The sequence below is a fragment of the Poecilia mexicana genome, unplaced genomic scaffold (assembly GCF_051168715.1).
Source record: "Poecilia mexicana isolate PSO_F unplaced genomic scaffold, ASM5116871v1 scaffold_18, whole genome shotgun sequence".
NCBI classification, from domain to species: domain Eukaryota; kingdom Metazoa; phylum Chordata; class Actinopteri; order Cyprinodontiformes; family Poeciliidae; genus Poecilia; species Poecilia mexicana.
In genome coordinates, this window is record NW_028263387.1 from 5,963,041 (window position 1) to 5,984,682 (window position 21,642).

The 21,642-nt window shown below is 36.5% G+C and overlaps 4 protein-coding genes across 4 annotated transcripts; all 4 read left to right on the top strand.

Moving 5' to 3' along the window:
• Positions 1–475: 475 nt before the first annotated feature.
• On the top strand, positions 476–2,989 carry LOC106916910 (cerebellin-1-like). The gene is made up of 3 exons (XM_088015820.1): positions 476–768; positions 855–983; positions 2,245–2,989. The coding sequence occupies exons 1-3, from the start codon at positions 522–524 to the stop codon at positions 2,523–2,525; spliced, it is 657 nt and encodes a 218-aa protein (XP_087871946.1). The 5' UTR covers positions 476–521; the 3' UTR covers positions 2,526–2,989.
• A 3,547-nt stretch (positions 2,990–6,536) lies between these two features.
• Positions 6,537–8,240, top strand: LOC148153959 (cerebellin-1-like). The gene is made up of 3 exons (XM_088015788.1): positions 6,537–6,846; positions 6,931–7,059; positions 7,390–8,240. Exons 1-3 carry the CDS (start codon positions 6,579–6,581, stop codon positions 7,668–7,670), a joined length of 678 nt encoding a protein of 225 aa, XP_087871914.1. The 5' UTR covers positions 6,537–6,578; the 3' UTR covers positions 7,671–8,240.
• A 2,562-nt stretch (positions 8,241–10,802) lies between these two features.
• On the top strand, positions 10,803–11,954 carry LOC148153960 (complement C1q-like protein 2). The gene is made up of 3 exons (XM_088015845.1): positions 10,803–11,037; positions 11,210–11,338; positions 11,604–11,954. The coding sequence occupies exons 1-3, from the start codon at positions 10,803–10,805 to the stop codon at positions 11,882–11,884; spliced, it is 645 nt and encodes a 214-aa protein (XP_087871971.1). The 3' UTR covers positions 11,885–11,954.
• A 1,680-nt stretch (positions 11,955–13,634) lies between these two features.
• LOC106916916 (cerebellin-4-like) lies at positions 13,635–14,968 on the top strand. The gene is made up of 3 exons (XM_014985526.2): positions 13,635–13,809; positions 13,894–14,022; positions 14,184–14,968. The coding sequence occupies exons 1-3, from the start codon at positions 13,716–13,718 to the stop codon at positions 14,462–14,464; spliced, it is 504 nt and encodes a 167-aa protein (XP_014841012.2). The 5' UTR covers positions 13,635–13,715; the 3' UTR covers positions 14,465–14,968.
• The last annotated feature ends 6,674 nt before the right edge of the window (positions 14,969–21,642 follow it).

Below are 21,642 nucleotides of genomic sequence, written 5' to 3' on the forward strand. Positions count from 1 at the left end.
GGGCACAGGACAAAACCATGAAACAAAGCAAAAACAAATGTCCTTAACCTAAACATATGGCTTAAGCTTCTTTGTTTTAAACAATTTGGCAAAAAATTTTACAATGAGAGCAGAGGGTCACAAAAAGCATTTTAATGGTAACATCACCGACCGTGTGAGGCTGAGGGACATCAAACAGCCACCTTATGAGAAACCCTCCCATCATTGAAATGTAGCAAATGGGAAAATGAAAACATATTCTATTCCATTTTCTGTACACCCTTGTCCCTTACTGAGGTGGGGAGGTGCTGGTGCCGATCTCCAGCTAACGTTACGGGCGAGAGGCGGAGTCACCCTGGACAGGTTGCCAACACATAACATCATTTACAAGAAATATTTCAACATCGCAAAATCACTGAAAAAGTAAACCGACCATACACAATATGTTTTCCCTACAGTTAATTATTAATCCTGAAGCTTTATAAAAACAGTAAACAAGATTAAGTCATTCAGAATACCAGCGACAGCATTAGAGAACCAGGATGAATTTCACACTGTGGTTGTTACTGAGCTTCTGTGGTCTAACTTTGGGCCAGGAAGATTTACCTGAAACAGAAGTCACCACTGAAACCGGGTCATGCTTTCCTGATATGTGTAAGTTCCTCAAAGAGTTTGGAGCCATGAAAGCTAAACTGGAAGCTGTGGAAACAAATCTGAAAGAGAAAAGTGAAGCCGTGGAAGCAAAGCTGAAAGAGACTGAAAGTCAGGTTCTGGTGCTTAAACAGAAAGGTAAAGTATTTTTTTTATACTGGCTGAGCAGTTTCACTGGGGGTTATGAAACTGATCAAACCATTTTTCATTTATATTTTATCTAGAAGCATTGAAGGTGGTTTTCAGTGCCGGTATACTTGGGGATGCAGCCATTGGACCCTTTAGCACACCAACGACCTTAATCTACAGAAGAGTAATAACGAATTTGGGCAACGCCTACAACCAGAACACAGGTAAGTTGAGTTGTTCTTTTCAATAATAACTCAGCATGCCTAGGTGGGACCCATGTGGGGGAAAGGAGGGCTGATTTATGGACAAACCCCATATGGGTTTGTCCGCGGGTTCCACGATGGCCCCACATGGGTTTGCCCATGTAGGGCCACAGCCCACATGGGCGCTACATGGGCCCTACATGGGCAAACCCATATGGGACCCACATGGTCTGTGCTCCTTTTCCCCACATGGGGCCCACCTAGGCATGCTGGCAGGGATTTAAGTTGCAATTTTGTCATACTCTAGTAGGACCGAAATATTGATTAAATAAAATTTACTTTAGTTATGAGAAGATTTTGTTACCTGTCCAGGAGCAAAACAAATATTGTGAATTCCAATTTAAACACGATAAAATTTTTCTTCTTAGTTATGGGTGATATGACTATACATATTGTGAGGATGATAGAAAAGTGTGTATCCACCTACTTTTCTATAATTTCCAACATAATTTTATTAATTATTCAACGGGGCGTGAGCAGGGTTGTAAATGAGATTAAATGGTAGCATGACTAATTAGCAAAAATTAAGGCAATAAAAAAAGTTAAAAACCATTAAATGTTTTCTGACGAGGTATAAATTTTTTGAACAACTGCCTTGCTTTGGTTTTTTTTCATTTTGTGTTAAATAAGGTCTATCTCCTAAAAATCCGGTGACTATATCTAATCTTATTTTATTTGCGAGTTAGAACCTGAGCTGTATCAGTGACATCCTGGTGTCAGTCAGTGTGCGGTCACGCCTCAGTCACCATGTGCTCCAGTGTGATGCTATCCTCTGGTGTGCAATACAGAACTTTTAAATTTTACCTTCCAGCATACCCAAACTTTCTTCCACTGTTTGTTGCGCACAAAGACAGTTTCTGGCACTATAACAGGTGTTGCATCATTATGTTCCCTCTACTACAATGCCATATTTGGACAATTGTAGACAGAAAAAAAGAGAGAAGAAATTAACAAAACACTCCAAAAAAAAAAATGTTATCTCAAAACTTCTCCAGAAAAATTTACGACATTTCCGAGATTCAAAATTTTTGCAAGTTTTTCTTAGAAACTTTCAGAGATTAATCTGAAAAATGTAATCTCTGAAAACTTCATTATTCATTAAATAACTATTTCAGGGAATGAAAGCCAGTATGTAATATAAAGTTTTTTTGGAACATGCGTCAATAATAAGTCAGAGTTTTTGACAAGGCAACAGCATTTATTTGACTCATTGTTTCCACAGGTATTTTTGTTGCACCTGTTAGAGGCATGTACTACTTGTCCTTCTTTTATCATGCTGGAGGAGAACATCCAGTGCATCTGTTCCTCATGAAGAACAATGAACGTATTCTGGACAGCTCTGATCACAAGACACTGAATGACGGTGCTGATAACGGAGGCAATGCTGCCTTCGTGGAGCTGCAGCAGGGAGACCAGGTCAACGTCCAGCTGCAGCCAAACACACATGTTTGGGGAAACCTTTATTCAACTACTTTTAGTGGCTTTCTTCTGCATCAAGTCTGAAAAAATATTGATATGAGCATTTGAATGGCTTGAACCTACTGACCAGACAGTGCGCCAATGCCATGGTTAGAGTTCTTCAAATTATAATTAAATTGAATTAAAATTATCTATCCAACAGAGCTTGCTTTCACATAATATGAATGCCACTCTAGACATAAAAAGGTTTGAATTTATGTAATTCTGATTTTTTCTGAATTAAATTGTATTTTTTATATAAATCTGAGGGGACATTATGGTTTGTATGGTGTTTTAATCTGTGTATAGATGGATTTAAGTCTGTTGATAAAGCTTGAATTGATCTAAACAGAAATTACAGTCAGTCAATAAATAAAAATATGCATTCCAGTGAGGTCCATTGTCAGATTAAAATGTAATGTGGTGTAATATTAAAATTTTAAATTTCATGTTTTCATTAAATGTAAGTGTAAAATCATAATTAAAAGAAATAAAGGCTTTCAAACATCCATCTGTGTGTAACTAGTCTAGTAATAAAGTTCCTGACTAAACGGACTTCTTAATAATATAATTTACTGACTGGGTCTGTAAATGAAAGGTAATCTAAGTAAATAAAAAGTTTACTTCTCAGATTATTTTCATTATTTTTATTTTTATTTTTTTTTACCAAATCAACTAAAATATTACTAAGTGAACCTTAAACCAAGACCAGGTTGTACCAACTTTGGCCACATTAGTTGCCAAAAAATGCTGCCTTTAACTGGCAATGACGCTTACCTCACTGTTGATAATTATGCACTGTTGTTCCTCCATACAAATATCACCATGCCAGTGTGGGTTTATATTTGAGTGTGTGGATTCTACAAAGACAAACAAACAAATGCAAAATTATAACTACTAATCTATAAATACTCTTTTCACAAAGGCAACCAAAGTATCCAATAAGCATGATCAAAGTCTACCACAATGCTATGAAGTTGATTACTTGCGATTCGCTGACTTTAGCTATAAAATATATATCATTACCAAACGTAAATAGTAATCAAATCTGCTGATAACAGTCTCACGACAACGCATGCACCACAAATGACGCATGTCAAAAGAAAAATGAGAACCTCAAACAACAACTACATTGAATCAAACTTAGTCATAAGAGGCTAGCAGCTCCCCAAAACATAACTAGCACAAACGACCATAGTATTTGTATTTTGTGTAAATACACTCTTAGGGATAAAAAACAAAACAAAGGTCAAGCACAGACAGTATTACCCACTTCCAATGAATGCACACAACTGAGTAGCTCTAGTAAACGATGTCGTGTCTCAGTGATTCTTGAGAATAGGGACAAAACAGGTCCTATGGATAAAGCACAAAATTTGAATTAAATATACGCAAAATATAATTTTTTTCAAATATCTGACTAAACTAACCTGGGCCATGTGTGGACAACAATGTATATTTTCCTGGTGTTTGCTGAATATTTTTTTTATTTTAAAGGCTGGTGTCTTTAAAATCCCTTGTCCTGGAGCAGAACTTAATACAATAGTTTAAAACAATTAAAGTAATCTAAGATAGTATATTATGACAATTAAGTATAAGTAGTCATATAAATAATTATAAAAGTATCAATAATTTGAATTAAAAATCATTTTTATGTATTTTCCAACTCCATTAAAATTTGTCCCTATTTTTTGTCAACACCATCAGAAATAAAAAAGAATGAAAAAATAAAACAAATCAGGTGTTATTGGGGGCACCAGAACTTCTGAGGATCCTATGACCTCTTCCTTATATAATTTGTCTGTAAAACTGAGTTAAATATCACTAATAGCGTCATTAAAAATTATTTTAGATTTATTTTTATCAGATGGTGATGACAAAGTTCTGGGTCAGGTTGATTAAAAATTAAATTTTTTTTTTAAAATGTTGCAACTGGGAGCCTGTACCTTAGCATCTTTACATTTCTAAAACATTGTTTGTCATATTTGCATACATAAGGTTGAGAAATAATTTAAAAAAAATTTGGGAAAATTAAAACCCATTTTATCCCTATTCTCAAGAATCACTGGTCTCTGAACTACACAATGTTCTGAAGTATGTATCAATGGGATCGAACAGCCACCTAGTGGTGGAAAATAAAAACTACATACAAAACACATTGTTTAAAGAAAACAAGATTATAGCACTGTAAATAAATATTTAATAGTCTTTTGTACTCTTGTAATTCCACATATTTTCTCAAAAGTCCTACGGATCATGTAGATATTGGTTTGGACCTTTTGGTCAGCAGAGGTTGCAATGTGCTGTCCTTTTACAGTCTGATTAATTTCTGAGTCCTTATTTCCTCAATAAGTTAAACTATCTTCTTTTCTAAATAGAGATTAAACCAGGTAGTTAAACTATAGTAGTGTAACTACTGTTATAGTAGTTAATCTACTATAATAAGCAGATTGACACAACTTTATATTGTGTATTTTTGTTTGGCTTTCTCTGCGCTGGAGACTTGTTGAATGCACCACAGAAGCCAGACCCCGACCTGAACAGCAAGCAAATAGACAATGTGTCTGTACAGATCCAATGTTTTGAGAGACCAGGAATACATTTATTCTAATACTGGTTTCATCTTTCTCTATGTATATGTGAGCCATGTCTATTTTGAAACAATACCATAGTAACTCCATCTCTCTCACTATTCCCCATGTGCCTCACTCTCACAAATAAGGATGGTGCCACTGATGTTCTTTGGTGTTTTTTTTTATGTCATTCTTTGGTTTTGTTATGTCACCACAGAGTGGCCTGGCATACCTACTACAACATTTTCAGTAGTTCTGCATCCTGTTGTGTGGATGCACATTTTATTTTAATTGTTTACAAAAATTTACTGTGTTCATCTTCGGCACCTCAAATGACTTAATGAACTTAAGAGGCATCCTCTGCTTTTTCATAGACTTGAGTCTTTCCTCCTTTCTCCTTCTTTTACCCCAAATTCTGCCAGACCACAAGGCACAGAAATGTCCCAACTAAACCAAGAATCAATAGTTCCACAGTCACTCAAGAATCCTCAAGTCAAGTTTATTTGTGTGGAACATTTTCAGCAACAAGGCAGTTCAAAGTGCTTTACATCATAAAAATATATTTCCAGCAATTATGAGAGATGCTATAAACATTACATTTTGTCAAATGTCACCATTGAAATGTGTTTTCAGCTATTTTGCAATTTTGTGTTCTAGATTTTTGGTGCATAGAAGCTGAATGCTACTTCTCCATGTTTGGTTCTGGTTCTGGGGATGCAGAGCAGAACCAGAACCAGAAGGCCTCAGAGGTCTGGAAGGTTGATACAACATCAGATCTTTAGCGTATTTCCTGGTTTTAGTGAGAACACCAGCAGCAGCATCCTGGATCAGCTGCAGCTGGAGGAGTGATTGTTTAGGCAGAGCTGTGTTGCAGTAGATCTTGCTGGGACATCAGTCCTCTAATGCTGGAGATGTTCTTCAGGTGATAGAAGGCCAATTTTGTTTCTGTCTTTATGTGACTGAAGATTCAGGTCAGAGTCCATCACTACTCCCTGATTTTGGCCCTGATCTCTAGTTTCTATCTGTAATAACTGAAGCTGTGTCCTGACTCTAGATCTTTCCTCTTAAGGTCCAAAGATGACAGTTCAATGCTTTGTAAACATTCCCATTGATAATAAAACTTTAAACATTTCTACATATCAACTTCCTACTTAAGCTCTAACCTCTTTCATATTGTAACAGCTTGAATTTATTTCCAAGTTTTAGTGAGAACAGTGATCTGAGGGTCTTCCAAAACAACAAAATTGTTTCATTAATAATAATCCATATCAGTTTAAGTATGGATATCAATTCTTAGTCCTTCGAGGTTAAGTCAAGCAACTGGAGACACAGGATTCGCTTCAGGACACTGACAAAGCAGATCTTCTGATAAATGTTTTATCTAACCAGGATATAGTGATTGGTGAATAGACCCTACAATCACTCTGTCAACAATTATTGTTAAATATTAACCAGGTAACCATAAAACCATATAAAAGGACCAGAAATCATTTCATTTAGTCTGAGTTTTGGGGATAGCATCAACATGAATTTCACTACTTGGATGTTGGTCTTGTTTTGTGGTCTAACTTTGGCCCAGGATGATGTTAATGAAACAGAAACACTGTCAAGTTTTCCTGAAATGTCAATCTTGCTCCAAGAGCTCGGTGCTGTGAGAGCAAAACTAGAAGCTGTGGAAATAAAGCTGAAAGAGAAAAGTGAAGCCTTGGAAACAAAGCTGAAAGAGAAAAGTGAAGCCTTGGAAACAAAGCTGAAAGAGACTGAAAACCAGGTTCTGGTGCTTAATGAGAAAGGTAAAGTAATTATTTACTGGTTTAGCAGTTTCACAAAGGCTTTTGAAACAGCTGGAACCTTTCTATATTTATATTTTTATCTAGCATCAACCAAGGTAGTTTTCAGTGCTGAAATAGGTGGGAATGGAGCCATTGGACCCTTCAGCACATCAAAAACTCTGATCTACGCAAGAGTACTAGCAAATTTGGGCAATGCCTACAATCAGCACACTGGTAAGTTGAGTTGTTCTTTTTAGTAATAACTGTATTTAAATTGACATTCTAAATATTCTGGTAAGACAAATTTATCCATCAGAAAATTTAACTTTTTAATTTTAACATAATACAATCTTACATCAGGGAATGAAAGCCAGCATGTAAAATAAATATTGAAACATGAATTAAAATTCCCTTTACTGTCAACCCCAAACATTTACATTTTGGCCAATGGGCTCATGAGGACACAAACCTGTGTCAGTTATGGTTAAGGGTTAAATTTTTAGGCCCAGTGTTGCTTTGTTTTTAACAAAGTAACATAATTTATTTGACTCTTTGTTTCCACAGGTATCTTTGTTGCACCTGTTAGAGGCATGTACTACTTCTCCTTCTTCTATCATGCTGGTGGAGAACATCCTGTGAGTCTGCTCCTCATGAAGAACAATCAGGTTGTTGTGCGGAGCGCTGAACACCAGTCATCTTATGACTGGACTGATAATGGAGGCAATGCTGCCTTCGTGGAGCTGCAGCAGGGAGACCACGTCTACGTCCAGCTAGATGCAAATAACCATGTTTGGGGAAGTAGCTATTCAACTACTTTTAGTGGTTTTCTTCTGCATCAAGTCTGAAAAACGATTGAACATTGATGTGATCATTTAAATGGCTTAAACCTTCTGATCACACAGAGTGTCAATATCATGGTTAGTGTCTTTCAGTTTCATAAGCAAATCACAAAGTCAATCTGAGAGCAGTAAAGGCCTTATTTTGCAGAAAAGATTATTTCTAACAAGAGCATGAAAGATATGAATGGAAAAAGAAAATATACAAACATGTACATTCTGGAAGTTTTTTGCAGAATTTTAAAATTTAAATATAAATCTCTGAGTGGACATTATGGTTTCTACGGTGTTTTAATCTGTGTAGAAATGGATTTAAGTCTGTCAATAAAGCTGCAATTGATCTGAACAGAATTTACAGTCACAGTCAATATATGAACATATGCATTTCAATGAGGCTCATTGTCAGATTAATTTACCTTTAGAAAATTTAAAACTTTTAAGCAGGTAATAAACATACTTTAAGATTACATTTCTGTATAAATGTTTTTTGTTGGTATGATGTAATATTCTAATTTTAAATATTGTGTTTTCACTAAGTGTAAGTGGAAAATCATGACAGAAGTAAATACTTTCAAACCATCTGTGTGTAACTTGTTTATGTTATGTATTTCATTAAGTGTTTAAGTTCTGAAATATACAGACATCAATAAAATGATAATTTATTGAATAATTCTTTAAATGAAATACTGCCTAAGTAAATAATAACTTACTTTTCAGATGATTTCCATTTATTGGGGGGAAAATCTTAACCAAACCAACCTGGACCCAGATGTACCAACCACGTCTGTGTGTGTTGGCTTTTACATCCCCCTTCTTGTCAAACAAAATACACACACTTTGGAAGTGTAATACTAAACGACACATCTCAAACTTAAATAAAATAAAGTTATGCTAGTATTATCACAACATTTTAACTGTTACAATAAAAACTATTGTCTGCGATTGGTGCAAAAACAATTGACTCCATTATTATCATCTCACTGAAAAATTGATAGGATGTCACAAGAGAACTTTGAACTACATCTAAAGCTGTGCAGGGCTGACTTTATTGAGTTGACATTTAAAATGGTCTTCATGGAAGATCGACAAGAAGAAAACCTCTGCTGACCAAAAGGTCTCTCCAAAATTTCCAAACCAATATGTACATAATCCATAGGAACTTTGAGAAAATATCATCTGTGGAATTACAAGAGTACAAAAGATTATTCAATATTTGCTTACAGCCCTCTAATTTAGTTTTCTTTTAACAATGTGTTTTATATGCAGTTTTCATTTTTCACCACTAGGTGGCTGTTTGATCCCATTGATCCCATAGATCTAAGTATTGTGTAGTTCAGATATATATAAAGCTAAAACAGTCTCATAATTCACAAATGCACAGACCAAGATTCACAAATGCACAGGGCGAAAACCACACTTGTATTTTTGATGCAAACACAAATATTTCTTGATTTACAAGTTGTGTCTGGCCTGTGAGTTGTGCTGCATTTGTGTGTGAATTTTGAGACTCTTCTGACATCTCAATCCACAAATGTCTTTTTTTAAGAAATGGTCTATCTGATTGGATGATCACCAGTCAGACAGCTTCCTTGTTTCAGCCAATCATATGAACGGACCCCCATGTTGGGGTAACCTATGTTTTAGACCACCACATTAACCCATTAATGTGAAAGTGTAGACCTCAGCCTGGCTGTTCTCCACACCAAGATAATAATTGCCTTTGTATGTTATGAATTGATATAGAGACCGGATCTATCTATCTATTTTAATTGTATAGCACATTTCAGCAACAAAGCATTTCAAAGTGTTTTACATCATAAAAACACAAAGTTATGCAACATAGAATCAACAATCAAAACATTACATTAACCCAGTGGTTCCCAAGGATTTTCCTCTGGACCCCCCTATTTATTATAATAAAATCCCCTGCCCCTCCCCCCAAATAGAAAAAAAAAATCAACTGGGTGCACACATCGTTCAACCAGACATAACCTATACACATATTTCGTTTTCAAACTCCACTGAAGTTTATTTCACACTTCAGGTTGCAACAAAACAAACTACAAACCATCTTCACAGTGAAACACTTTTGTGTAACTGTTTTTTTTTTTTTTTTTTTAGTTCTATATTGTAGAAGAGTTTTCTTTGCTGTCAGTGTTATTTCAAACATATTTCTTTTTTATTTGTAACAATATTCAACTTTGCTATCATCAATAAATCATTAAAAAAAAAAGCCTCTGTGCAAAATGGGTTAAAACATGAACAGCTCCCTGAGAGTTTTTTTTTATTTTTTTTTATTGCACCCCCCTGCAATGGCACTGCGTCCGCCCTAGGGGCCACGCCCCACACTTTGGGAACCACTGCATTAAGTCAAGAGCCATCATTAAGTTCTTAATTGATTACATTTCAAATATAACTCTAAACAGGTGGAACTCAGTGTTTCAGCTGTTTTACAGTTTTCTGGAAGTTTGTTTCAGATTTGTGGTGGATAGAAGCTGAATGCTGCTTCTCCCTCTGTCTAGTAAACATCATACATTACACATTAACTCTCTGCTCGCTTGCAAATTCTTTTCTGCTCTCTCACAGAACAAAAAGTACTGTCGCCTGGCAACCGTCCCAGCCAATAGAGTGAGGGTGTCATGCTGGGGCTGGGAGCCTTTCCTACGGTGTGTTTGTTTTCTTCCAGTGGGTGTACCTGTGTGGATGCTATTGATTGTAACACCTGCTCTTTCTGCGCCCTCTCACTGGAAGAAAACCTTTAAACACTTTCTACATATTAGCCTCCTACTCAAGCTCTACTCTCTTTCATATCATCACAGCTCCAAAACCACAATATGGTTTCAATAATGAAAATAAAAATAAACTGTTAAAGTATGGATATCAACTCTCAGGTCTTAGAGGTCAAGTCAAGTAATTGAAAACATGGCATAAACCCCACGGCACTGATAAAGCAGATCTTCTGATAAACGCTTTATCTAAGCAGGATATAATGCTTGGTGGGCATGAATAGGCCCTACAGTCACTTTGTCGACAATTATTGTTAAACATTAAGCAGGTAATCATAAAAAAAACCATATATAAAACCATATAAATGGACCAGAAATCATTTCATTTAGTCTGAGTTTTGGAGACAGTATCAACATGAATTTCAATACTTGGATGTTGGTGTTGTTCTGTGGTCTAACTTTGGCCCAGGACGATGTTCAGGAAACAGAAACACTGTCAAGTTTTCCTGAAATGTCAATCTTGCTCCAAGAGCTCGGTGCTGTGAGAGCAAAACTGGAAGCTGTGGAAACGAAGCTGAAAGAGAAAAGTGAAGCCTTGGAAACAAAGCTGAAAGAAACTGAAAACCAGGTCTTGGTCCTTCAGGAGAAAGGTAAAGTAAAATATATATATATATATATATATATATATATATATATATATATATATATATATATATATATATATATATATATATATATATATATATATATGTTTTTTACTGGTTTCTCAGTTTCACTGAGGTTTTTGAAACAGCTAAAACCATTCTACATTTTTTTATCTAGAATCATACAAGGTAGTTTTCAGTGCTGGAATAGGTGGGAATGCAGCCATTGGACCCTTCAGCACATCAAAGACCTTGGTCTACACAAGAGTCATAACGAATCTGGGCAATGCCTACAATCAACACACTGGTAAGTTGAGTTGTTGTAATTTTCCATTCTAAATATTCTGGAAAGACTCATTTAATTGTCCAGAATTTAAACCAATTTAAACCTAAAATCTTGTATAAGGGAATGAAAGTCATTATGTAATATAAAAATTGAAACAGGCATTAAAGTCTCCTTATCTGTCGCCCCCAAAACACCTACATGTAAGTCTAGAGGCTCAGTGAAACATAAACATGAAGTCAGAGTTTTTGACAAGCAACAGAATTTATTTGACTCTTTGTTCCCACAGGTATCTTTGTTGCACCTGTTAGAGGCATGTACTACTTCTCCTTCTTCTATCATGCTGGTGGAGGACATCCTGTGATTCTGTTCCTCATGAAGAACAATCAGCAGGTTGTGCGGAGCGCTGATCACATGACACTGAATGACTGGGCTGATAATGGTGGAAATGCAGCCTTTATGGAGCTGCAGCAGGGAGACCAGGTCTACGTCCAGATGCAGCCAAACACACATGTTTGGGGAAACGGCTACACAACTACTTTTAGTGGTTTTCTTCTGCATCACGTCTGAAAAAACATTGATGAGATCATTTGAATGGCTTAAAACAACTGACCAGACACTGGCCATGGTTAGTGTTTTTTTTTTTACATATAAATCTCTCAGTGGAGATTATGATTTCTATGGTGCGTTTCAATCTGTGTCTAATTGATCTGAACAGAATCTACAGTCATATTTACAATTAAGGCAGTGTTTCCTAATTATTTTCTGCCGTGTCCCTACGCCCCCAGGGATCATAATTTTCATGTCCCCCCTGACCCCCCAGTGCCTTCCCCTCCCCAGAATTAAAATACTATGGCAAATGTGATAATATTTAATAATTAATCCATACAAATCACTTTCTCCAACATTGTATGATCGCATTAAAAAACAGCTGGTTTATTGTTATAAGTCTCAAAATATTCAAGTTCAGTTTATTAAGTCAATCAGTAAACTTTAATCTACTCAGTTTGAAAGAGAAAAAGTGCAAATGATTCACTTTGATGTGCATTTTTAGACTCAATACAGTAAAACTTTTTACAACTGTACATTCTGGTGACTAGTCAGCTTCTTCAGTTTAGTTTTTAACAAGGTATATAGTTTTTAACATTTATTGTGAAAAATCTGCAGCAATATTATTTATATATCAGCTTGTCAGATAAGATGAAAAGTGCATAACATTTTGCATTAACAGTAAAAACAGAGGCTTCGTCTATTTCCTGGCCTTTTACTGAGAGCTACAGTTAGTTGCTTATGAATGAGCATAAGGGCCAGGCTAAGAGATTTTGAATTGTGTTTTAAATACAAGTAAAGTTGGACGAGTCATAATTTTATGATAACTTTTCACCATACTGCGCTAAAATGGGGAATTTTTGATGGTCTTCTGAGGTTGTAGTTGGTTTTACAAATAAGGAAATACTTAATATTTTAACACACTGGAATGAAATTATCAGCTCCAGGATTTTGAAACGATTGTTTAAACAACTTTCTATTTCAAAGAAAGAACCAGACTGGCTGAGTGGGTCACGTCACGTCGAAGGTTTTTGATGTAACGACTTTCTACCGGCAATATCGCGTCTTTATTCTGCTAATAGGTTCTCATAGTATTATGACTGTATTCTTGTATTTGAAAATAAAAATCTCTTAAGAGACAGAAACAACCACATGTCTCTCTTCCTGGCTCTTAGATGTTTCAGGCAAGACACAAAAATGAGCCACAAACCAAAATGTAAAATCACTCACAAGACATTTATTAAATCAATACATTTGGCCAAATGGAGAATTAATCTCTCATCCTCGCACCGAGACATCACAAACCCCTCCAACTATTCCTATACACACAAACTATACCTGTCAAATGCTCTCCTGCATAAAACACTCCACTCTTAGCTGCTAAACATTTAAGGAGTTGTGCTTTCTTAGATGTTTCACCTTCAACTTCTGCTGCTTGGACACTCTGACCGGCTGCTGATCCTGATCTGCCACAATTATCGCTCCATATCTAACTGTGGTATGCAAACAGGGTTATTCATCTCATCCTTAGCTGGAACATTTCAAACTATAATGAGAATATAAGTTTGTAAAGGGTTTAACACAGTCTAGGAATATAAAGTATTATATTTGATATCCAAAATATGCAAAACTCACTCAAAACATGAGCATACTTGATAACATTTTTTTAATTTATCCACAATATCAAATATACGTTTTACAGAATCAAACACTATATCATTGTATCTGCACCGCTAAAGTAAATGGTTTACACCTTTATGTAGTAGTTGTTAAAAATTAACAGTCTTCAAACAGCATAAATGGAGTGAGGAACAAGTCACTGGTAGATTTGGAGACGCAGTAACTCATCAAGATGGCTGATCTTCAAAACCTCAAAGAAGAGCTTAAAGCCATGAAAGAGAAACTGAATGAGATGGAAAACCAGATTCTTGACCTCAAGAAAAAAGGTAATTGCTTGATAAGGAAACTACTTAAAACATAGAATTGAAAGTTTTTTTTTATTCTACTTTTAAAAATATTTATCTACCAAGACTCAACCAAAGTGGTGTTCAGTGCCATAGCCACTGGAAATGGACACACTGGACCCTTCAACACAGACAAAACCATAATCTACAATACTGTGCTAACGAATGTGGGCAAAGCCTACAATCACTTTACAGGTAGGTAGAGCTGTGCTTGCATTCTTTCTGTCCCTCTCTTACTTTTCGTCTCTCAGTCTCTCATATATACCTAATAATATTTATATATTTTCTCATCCTCCTGACCCCACTAGGGATAAGGGTCTAACATAATGGACGGATATTTACTTATTTTTGTGCAGGGATCTTCACAGCACCAGTTGCAGGTGTTTATTACTTCAGCTTTTTCTACCACGCCGGAGGAGCATGTCAAGCACGACTGTATCTCTACAACAACAACAAGATAATTGCCATGACGAGTGACCACAAATCGACACAAGACGTAGCTGATAATGGAGGGAACGCCGTGTTCCTGCATCTGCTGCCAGAGGAACAGGTGTATGTCAAACTGGCACCATATTCACATGTTTGGGTGGGGGAGACCCACACCACTTTCAGTGGCCACTTAGTGTATGAAATGTAAACAAAGAAATGTCAGATTTTGGCCACAATATATGGAATCATTTCATTAATATTGATTTATTAACATTAGTGAAATGTAGCAAAGGCTATATTTCATTATATGTAGCATTTGCTAATATTTAACAAAAAGTTGAGAACAAATTTGTAGTAACCACAAAAAATGATGAAGGAAAAGCTTATTGAAATGCAAATGTAATTTGACAAATTGTAATCACGAGTTTTCTTAAAGGTAATTTTAATGACTGATTAGACAATTTTAGTGCATGTCTTAATAACTAGAATCTAACCAGATGTTCCTTTTGAAAATCACCTTTAGGCAGATATCAAACATTATTTTAATTAAGAGCACTTTACTGTATTAAAATGTTTTTTTTTTATTGATGTAATATTTTAATCTTAAGTGTTGTGTTTTCGTCAGCTGTAAGCAGGAAATGTTCATAACTAATGGAAATCAAGGCTTGAATTGAGTAACAAATGCAAATAAACGTTTCAGTTACCAAATGTATTGAATATGACTGGGTATCTTCTCAACAAATTTATTTGCTTTGCTGCACACATGCAACAACCATCTATTCTTTTTGACATGTACAACAGAAACATAAGAGGTGTGAGAACAGAACCACAGAGAAATGCAGAATTTAGAGGTCAAGTGATTTTAGTTCACATTTTATTCTAATTTATGTTGTACCTATTTCAAGAACCAATACTCCTCAAAAAAGGATTTAAAAAATAATTTAAGCAAATAAAAGTTAATATCATAGTTGCAGTAGAACCAGTGCACTCTTGGTACATTCAATCAATCTTTACTACAAGCTAATGTACTAATAAGATATTGAAAGTCATCTTTTAGAATGTCTGATTTATGTTTGGTCAGATCAGCTCCAATCTGTATGATTAGATTCTCAATGTTCGGCTGATCAGCTGTTAATGGGAGTATTTTCTCTGTTATATCAACCAGTGTGTCATTCAGAAATCAGACAACATTTGCGCTGCAAAAACTGTTTATTGCTTTTACTGCTATAAATAGTATTTTACTGTTCTTAAAATAAGAACTTTTGGCAAAGATTTTGGTTACCATCCCACATGGACTTCACTCTCAGTCAGAAGCATATTAATAAGCATAATGCCATCCGATGTTGTTTGGTGACTTTTATGTTGTTCTTTGATTTCGTTACTTTGGCACTGAGTGGCCTGGCATATCCACTTCAACATTTTGAGTTGTTGTGCATCAAGTCGTGTGGATGCACAATTTATAGAGTTGTTTACAAATATTTGGGGCCTTAAAATTACTTATTTAGGTTGAGAAGCATCCTCTGCTTTTTCATAGACTTGAGTCTTTCTTCCTGCATGTCTGCCTTTGCCCAAGATTCTGCCAGTCCACAGGATTCATGCATTTCCCTCCTACATCAAAAAATAAAAGTTCAACAGTTACAGTCACTCAAGAATCCTCAAGTCAAGTAGTTTATTTTTATGGAATATTTTCAGCAACAAGGCAATACAAAGAGCGTTATTTCGTAAAAACATCGCACAGTCACCAATTATGAAAGATGCAATAAACATTGCATTTTGTCAAATAGATGTCAAATAAATGTGTTTAAATGTTTTCAGTAACTGTAAGAAGAAAATCCCAACAGAAATAAAGACTTTCAGACCATCTGTGTGTAATTAGTCTATATTATGTATTTCATTAAGTGTTTAAGTTCTGAAATAAACAGACATTTCAATAAAATTTAAAATTTATTGAATAAGTCTTTAAATGAAAGACTACCTAAGTAAATAATAATTTACTTACTTTTCAGGTGATTTTTATTCAGAGAAAAGTTTAACCAAACCAACCTTCACTTACTAGAGACTAAGTGAACCTTAGACCCATACCAGGTTATGCCCACCTTGACAGCAATAGTTGCCAACAAATGCAACTTTAAACTGGCAATGACATTTACTTTACTGTTGAAGATTTTTAGCCAGTTATTCTTTACAAAACAGGTAGAAATCCAACACGTTGGAGTTTTTTAAGCATGAATGGCCTGTTTAAGGTCACAAACCATCACACTGGTTTTAAATTTAAATACTAGGCTTCCCTAAAAGTTAGGTTTTTGTTTGTTTGTTTGTTTCTTGCTTGTTTTAGATTTTTATGTATCTGTGTTTGTGTATTTGTTGCAGTCAGTTTTTGATCTGAAATGACATTGACCTCAAATCTGCTGCTCCAACAGGGTCAGTTAGAATCACTTTCAACAAAAACACAATGATTCTTCCTTATGACACTTCCACTGAACCAATCAGCTGAATGACCAGATTAAATGGTCAAAATAAGCAGTTAAAATTAACAGCTGGTCAACCAAGCTCGGCTTATAGCTGAAGGTATCAAAGTGTTTCTATTTTCTATTGTGCTGCTTTGATCTTGGCTCTCCCATATCTTTGTTCATTTGTAGATAAGTCGTTTCCTGAGAATCCATGCTGTAGTCAACACCACTAAGATACATATTCTTCTACTTGTCATCTTTCCTTGTTTCTCTTCTATTGAGGTCAGTTGGGATTTGTTATAAACAGTAGTCCTGATAAGACAAACAGAACCAGGTTATAGATAATGTAATCGCTTGTGGCGCATTGTAGCTGATAAACTCAATAATTCAGAGAGATGATGTTGTGCATCCATCTCTATTTTCGCTTTTGACTGCAGAACAACAAATGTACAACTGCAACATCACATATATCAGCACACATGTCTGCGTGTGCTAGATGTTACATCCCCCTTCTCTTCAAACAAAATACTTTGGAAGTGCAATAATAAGTGACACAAACAGAGAATCCGATCAGAATCAATCTCAGACTTAAATCAAATAAAGTTATGCCAGTATTATTACAACTAACTGTTACAGTGAAAACTATTGTTGTCTGGGACTGGTGCAAAAAACAATTGACCCCGTTGTCATCATCTCACTGAAAAAGGTACAGGATGTCACAAGGGAACTTTGAGCTACATCTAAAGCTGTGCAGGGCTGACTTTATTAAGCCAACATTTAAAATGGTCTCAGATCGACAAGCAGAAAACCTCTGCTGACCAAAAGGTTTACAAAGGTCTGTCCAAAATTTCCAAACCAATATCTACATGATCCGTAGGGCCTTTGAGAAAATATCATCTGTGGAATTACAAGAGTACAGAAGACTATTAAATATTTGCTTTCAGCCATTTAATTTAGTTTTCTTTAAACAAAGTGTTTTGTATGTAGTTTTTATTCTCCGCCACTAGGTGGCTGTTGGACCCCATTGATACATACTTCTGAACATTGTGTAGTTCAGACATCGTTTACTAGGCCGTCTCAGCTGTGTGTGTTCATTGGAAGTGAGTAATACTGTCGGTACTCGACCTTTGTTTTTTTTTTTTTTAATGTCTAGGAGCTCTACTTACACTCTGTATTTTATGGTGGTTTGGATTAGTTATCTGTATATTCTTGGTTGCTAGCCTTTTATCATTAAGCTAGATTCAACGAGTTGTTTGAGGTTCTCATTTTCTTCTTGAAATGCATTCTTTGAGGTGTATGATTTATCGGGAAACTATTATGGGCAGATTTGATAACTATGTTTGGTAATGATGTAAACTTTTATAGCTAAAGTCAGCTAATCATAGGTAATCAACTTCATAGCTTTGTGGTAGACTTTGATCACATGTTTATTCGCTTTGTGGATATTTTTGGTTGCCTTTGTGAAGATAGTATTTACAGATTAGTAGTTGTAATTTTGCATTTGTTTTTGTAGAATCCACACACACAAACTTGCATGTAAACCCACACTGGCATTGAAGTATTTGTAAGGAGGAACATAAGTACCTAATTATCAACAGTGACGTAAATGTCATTGCTAGTTAAAGACAACAATTATTAGCAACTAATGACACCAAGGTGGGTAGAACCTGGTATGAATCTTCAGGTTCACTTATTCATGTTGTAATTGGTTCAGGTTGGTTTGGTAAAGCTTTTCCATTAATAAATAAAAATCATCTGAAAAGTTAATTTTCAGATGATTGACTGACTGTAATTTCTGTTCAGATTAATTCAAGCTTTATTGACAGACTTAAATTCATTTATACACAGATTAAAACATAGAAACCATAATGTCCCCTCAGAGATTTATATTTATAATTGTAAAATTCTGGAAAAATCTGAAATGGAATCAATTCAAACATTTCTATGCTTTTCTGAATAACCTGTTAGTGTGTATATTTTCTTTTTTCATTTATACCTTTGAGGCTTTTGTTAGGGTACTCTTTTCTGCAAAGTCACTGATGTCTCAGAGTGACGTTCATGTAATGTGGAAGTAAGTTTTGTTGGATGGATCATTTTAATTTTATTATGAAGCCTAGGCTCAAATTCAAGCTGGAAGACTTCTGCCTTGCCTGCTCCATCCAAGCGCTGCGACATGCTCATCAGCTCCACCCTCAGCGCCGAACCTCGACCCACTTCATCCAATCATCAATCAAGCTTCAGCTTATAAGGATCCACACCCACGGCGTCAGTCGCTTTCCAGCTGTGCTCAACCCACCTCCACCCCTTCTCCACCCGCACCCTGTGGCTCTCCAGGATATCATCCTTTTCCAACCTCCACCACCAGTGTTTGTGTAACATAGTTAAAATGGTTGAGGTTAAATCCTGCTAAAATGCACCATCTGCTGGTAAAAAGTTGTATTGCATTCACCCTAGAAAGAGCGAGGTATTATGGGTAATCCTCAGAGCCATGAGGATCACTGACGAGGTAACGTGTCTCTGTCATGTGTTAAAGAAATATTATTAATGCATTTTGTGAAGTGCGTTTGTGGTTGTCGTTTTTGCATATTGTTGAAATATGTTCGGTCTGGGTCACGCTAGTTCTGTTATTATGTCGTTTTTGTCGTGTTTGAGAATGTTTAGTTCGTGGGAAAGTGCAGTGGGAATTTCCCACGTGGTAACATTATGGCTCCTCCTTGCAGGAGCTTGTTTTATGCCAGAGACTGACCTTACCTCCATGCCCGTTCTGTGAAATGCAGGTATGTTTTACCAAATCTCCTGTAGCAGATGGTTAGCATGACACTGAGTTTTATATTAACAGTTTTATACAATGATGTGGTTAATTTATGTTTCTGCACTGTTCTAAAATGCAAGGTTATATAAACTAAAACATAAAAATGGCATCCAGTAAATAAAATGTCAGCATTTTATTTTATTTTTCAGAACATTTTAATTAGTTACTTTATTTTCTCTAAAAAGGAGACTCACTGGTTGTCCTTTTATTGTAAAACAAAATCCACTATACGATCACTGTAATTTTAAATTATTTTATTGTGGTTATTGTATTATGGGTAATCCTCAGAGCCATGAGGATCACTGACGAGGAGCTTGTTTTATGCCAGAGACTGACCTTACCTCCATGCCCGTTCTGTGAAATGCAGATGGAGAATTAAAGAAACAGCTGATGCCAACTTGAGCAGCTCCTTGTCGTTCATTACCACACCGATAGAAGCCACCAAAACCACATAGGCCACAATGGTGCCGTGACTCGTCGAGAACTACATCGGACCGGGCTGGTGACTTCTGATCCTCACGTCGCTGGTGCTCCACTGTGTCATCTGAATTTGCAACGGAAGTCTAAGTAGCGCATCTGAGTGTGTTTGTACATCTTTGTGAAAGGACATTTCTTTTGAATGCTCTTGGACTTTTGTCAAGATGAGTTTCAGTAATTTTGGACAATCAAATGTGACTCCACTCTGTATTGGCAGAGGTAGAGGGTTCTCTAACACCCCTGTTCCATTTTCATTGGGTAGTCCATCACTTGATGTACATACTGTAAATGACTCATTGGTGACTGGGGAAACTGTTACACCCAGTGGTCAGACCTGTCCTACTATTCAACCTCCTCAGTGTTCTAGCACATCTATCCAAGATTCTCATGTTGATAATGCTGGGCTAGTGGATCAGATGAGCACTATTGTCCAACAAATAGGGCAACAGCTGGCTGATAGTGTTATGGCACACCTGAACTCAAGCAGCCCAAGTGGAACTGTAATTGAAACAACTCGAAATGAGAACCATCAAGTCCCATGCGGCTCACTGGATCTTTCTCAGGTCCAACTCGTCTCCAGAAGCCAGGTGAAGGAACCACCTATTTTTAAGGGGGAGAGTTCTGATACAGTTACAGTTGATGAATGGGAGGACTCGATGAAAAATTACATAAAAAAGAGTGGTGTGCAGCAAGAACACCAGGCTGAGGAGATCCTTATCCATCTTAGAGGCAGAGCGAGGGATGTTGTGAGGTGTAGAATACGCAACTGTGGAATTGATGTTCAGCGTAATCCACAAGCCATCTATTCGCTTCTGCGCAAACATTTTGGGTCTGATCAGTGCTCTCCCGTACCACTTGCTGATTTTTACTCCACCCGGCCAAGAGAGAACGAGGATCCATTCGAATATTGGCTAAGATTGAATGGAGCAGCTGATGTTGCTGCTAACCGACTTAAAGAACAGGGTAAGACCTTTGACAATCCAAGTGTTGAAGTCACTCGCATGTTCATCAGATACTGTCCATGTAAAGATTTAGCTCTCACCTTCAGATCCAAGACCATAGAAAAATGGTCGGCACAAGATGTTCAGGAAGTGTTGGATGAGTATCATATGGAAAAGGGACTGCGGTCTGCTGAGAAAGAAAGCAGAATCAGTGTGAACCGAGCAGAAGTGGCCTGCACAGCGCCCACATCTGTTCAAAAGCAGGAACTGCAACAATGTGTGGCCCCAGACAATTCCACAATGGAAAGACTGATTGGCATGTTGGAGAAAGTGCTACTTCAAGCCCAGTGCAACTCCCAGTCCAGCAGAAGGCAACCTGTTAAAAACCGTTTGCCGACTATTAAAGGACTGAATGACATACCATGTTCTGTGTGTAATGATAATTCTCACACTGCACGTATGCACTGCCGACAGAACAATCTGTGCTTCTTCTGTCATCTTCCTGGCCATTCAAGTCGAAACTGCAGTCAGAGAGATCAGCTACCTTCCCACAACCAACAGGAAAACTGAAAGATCTGCGTGGAGGGGAGGACAGCGCAGATCCTCTTAGTGACACTCCCACCTTGGATTCTTCTGATGATGACTGTGAGACTCTGTACATTAATTACAGCAGCAAGGTTCCACCACAAAAGACACTGATTGTGCA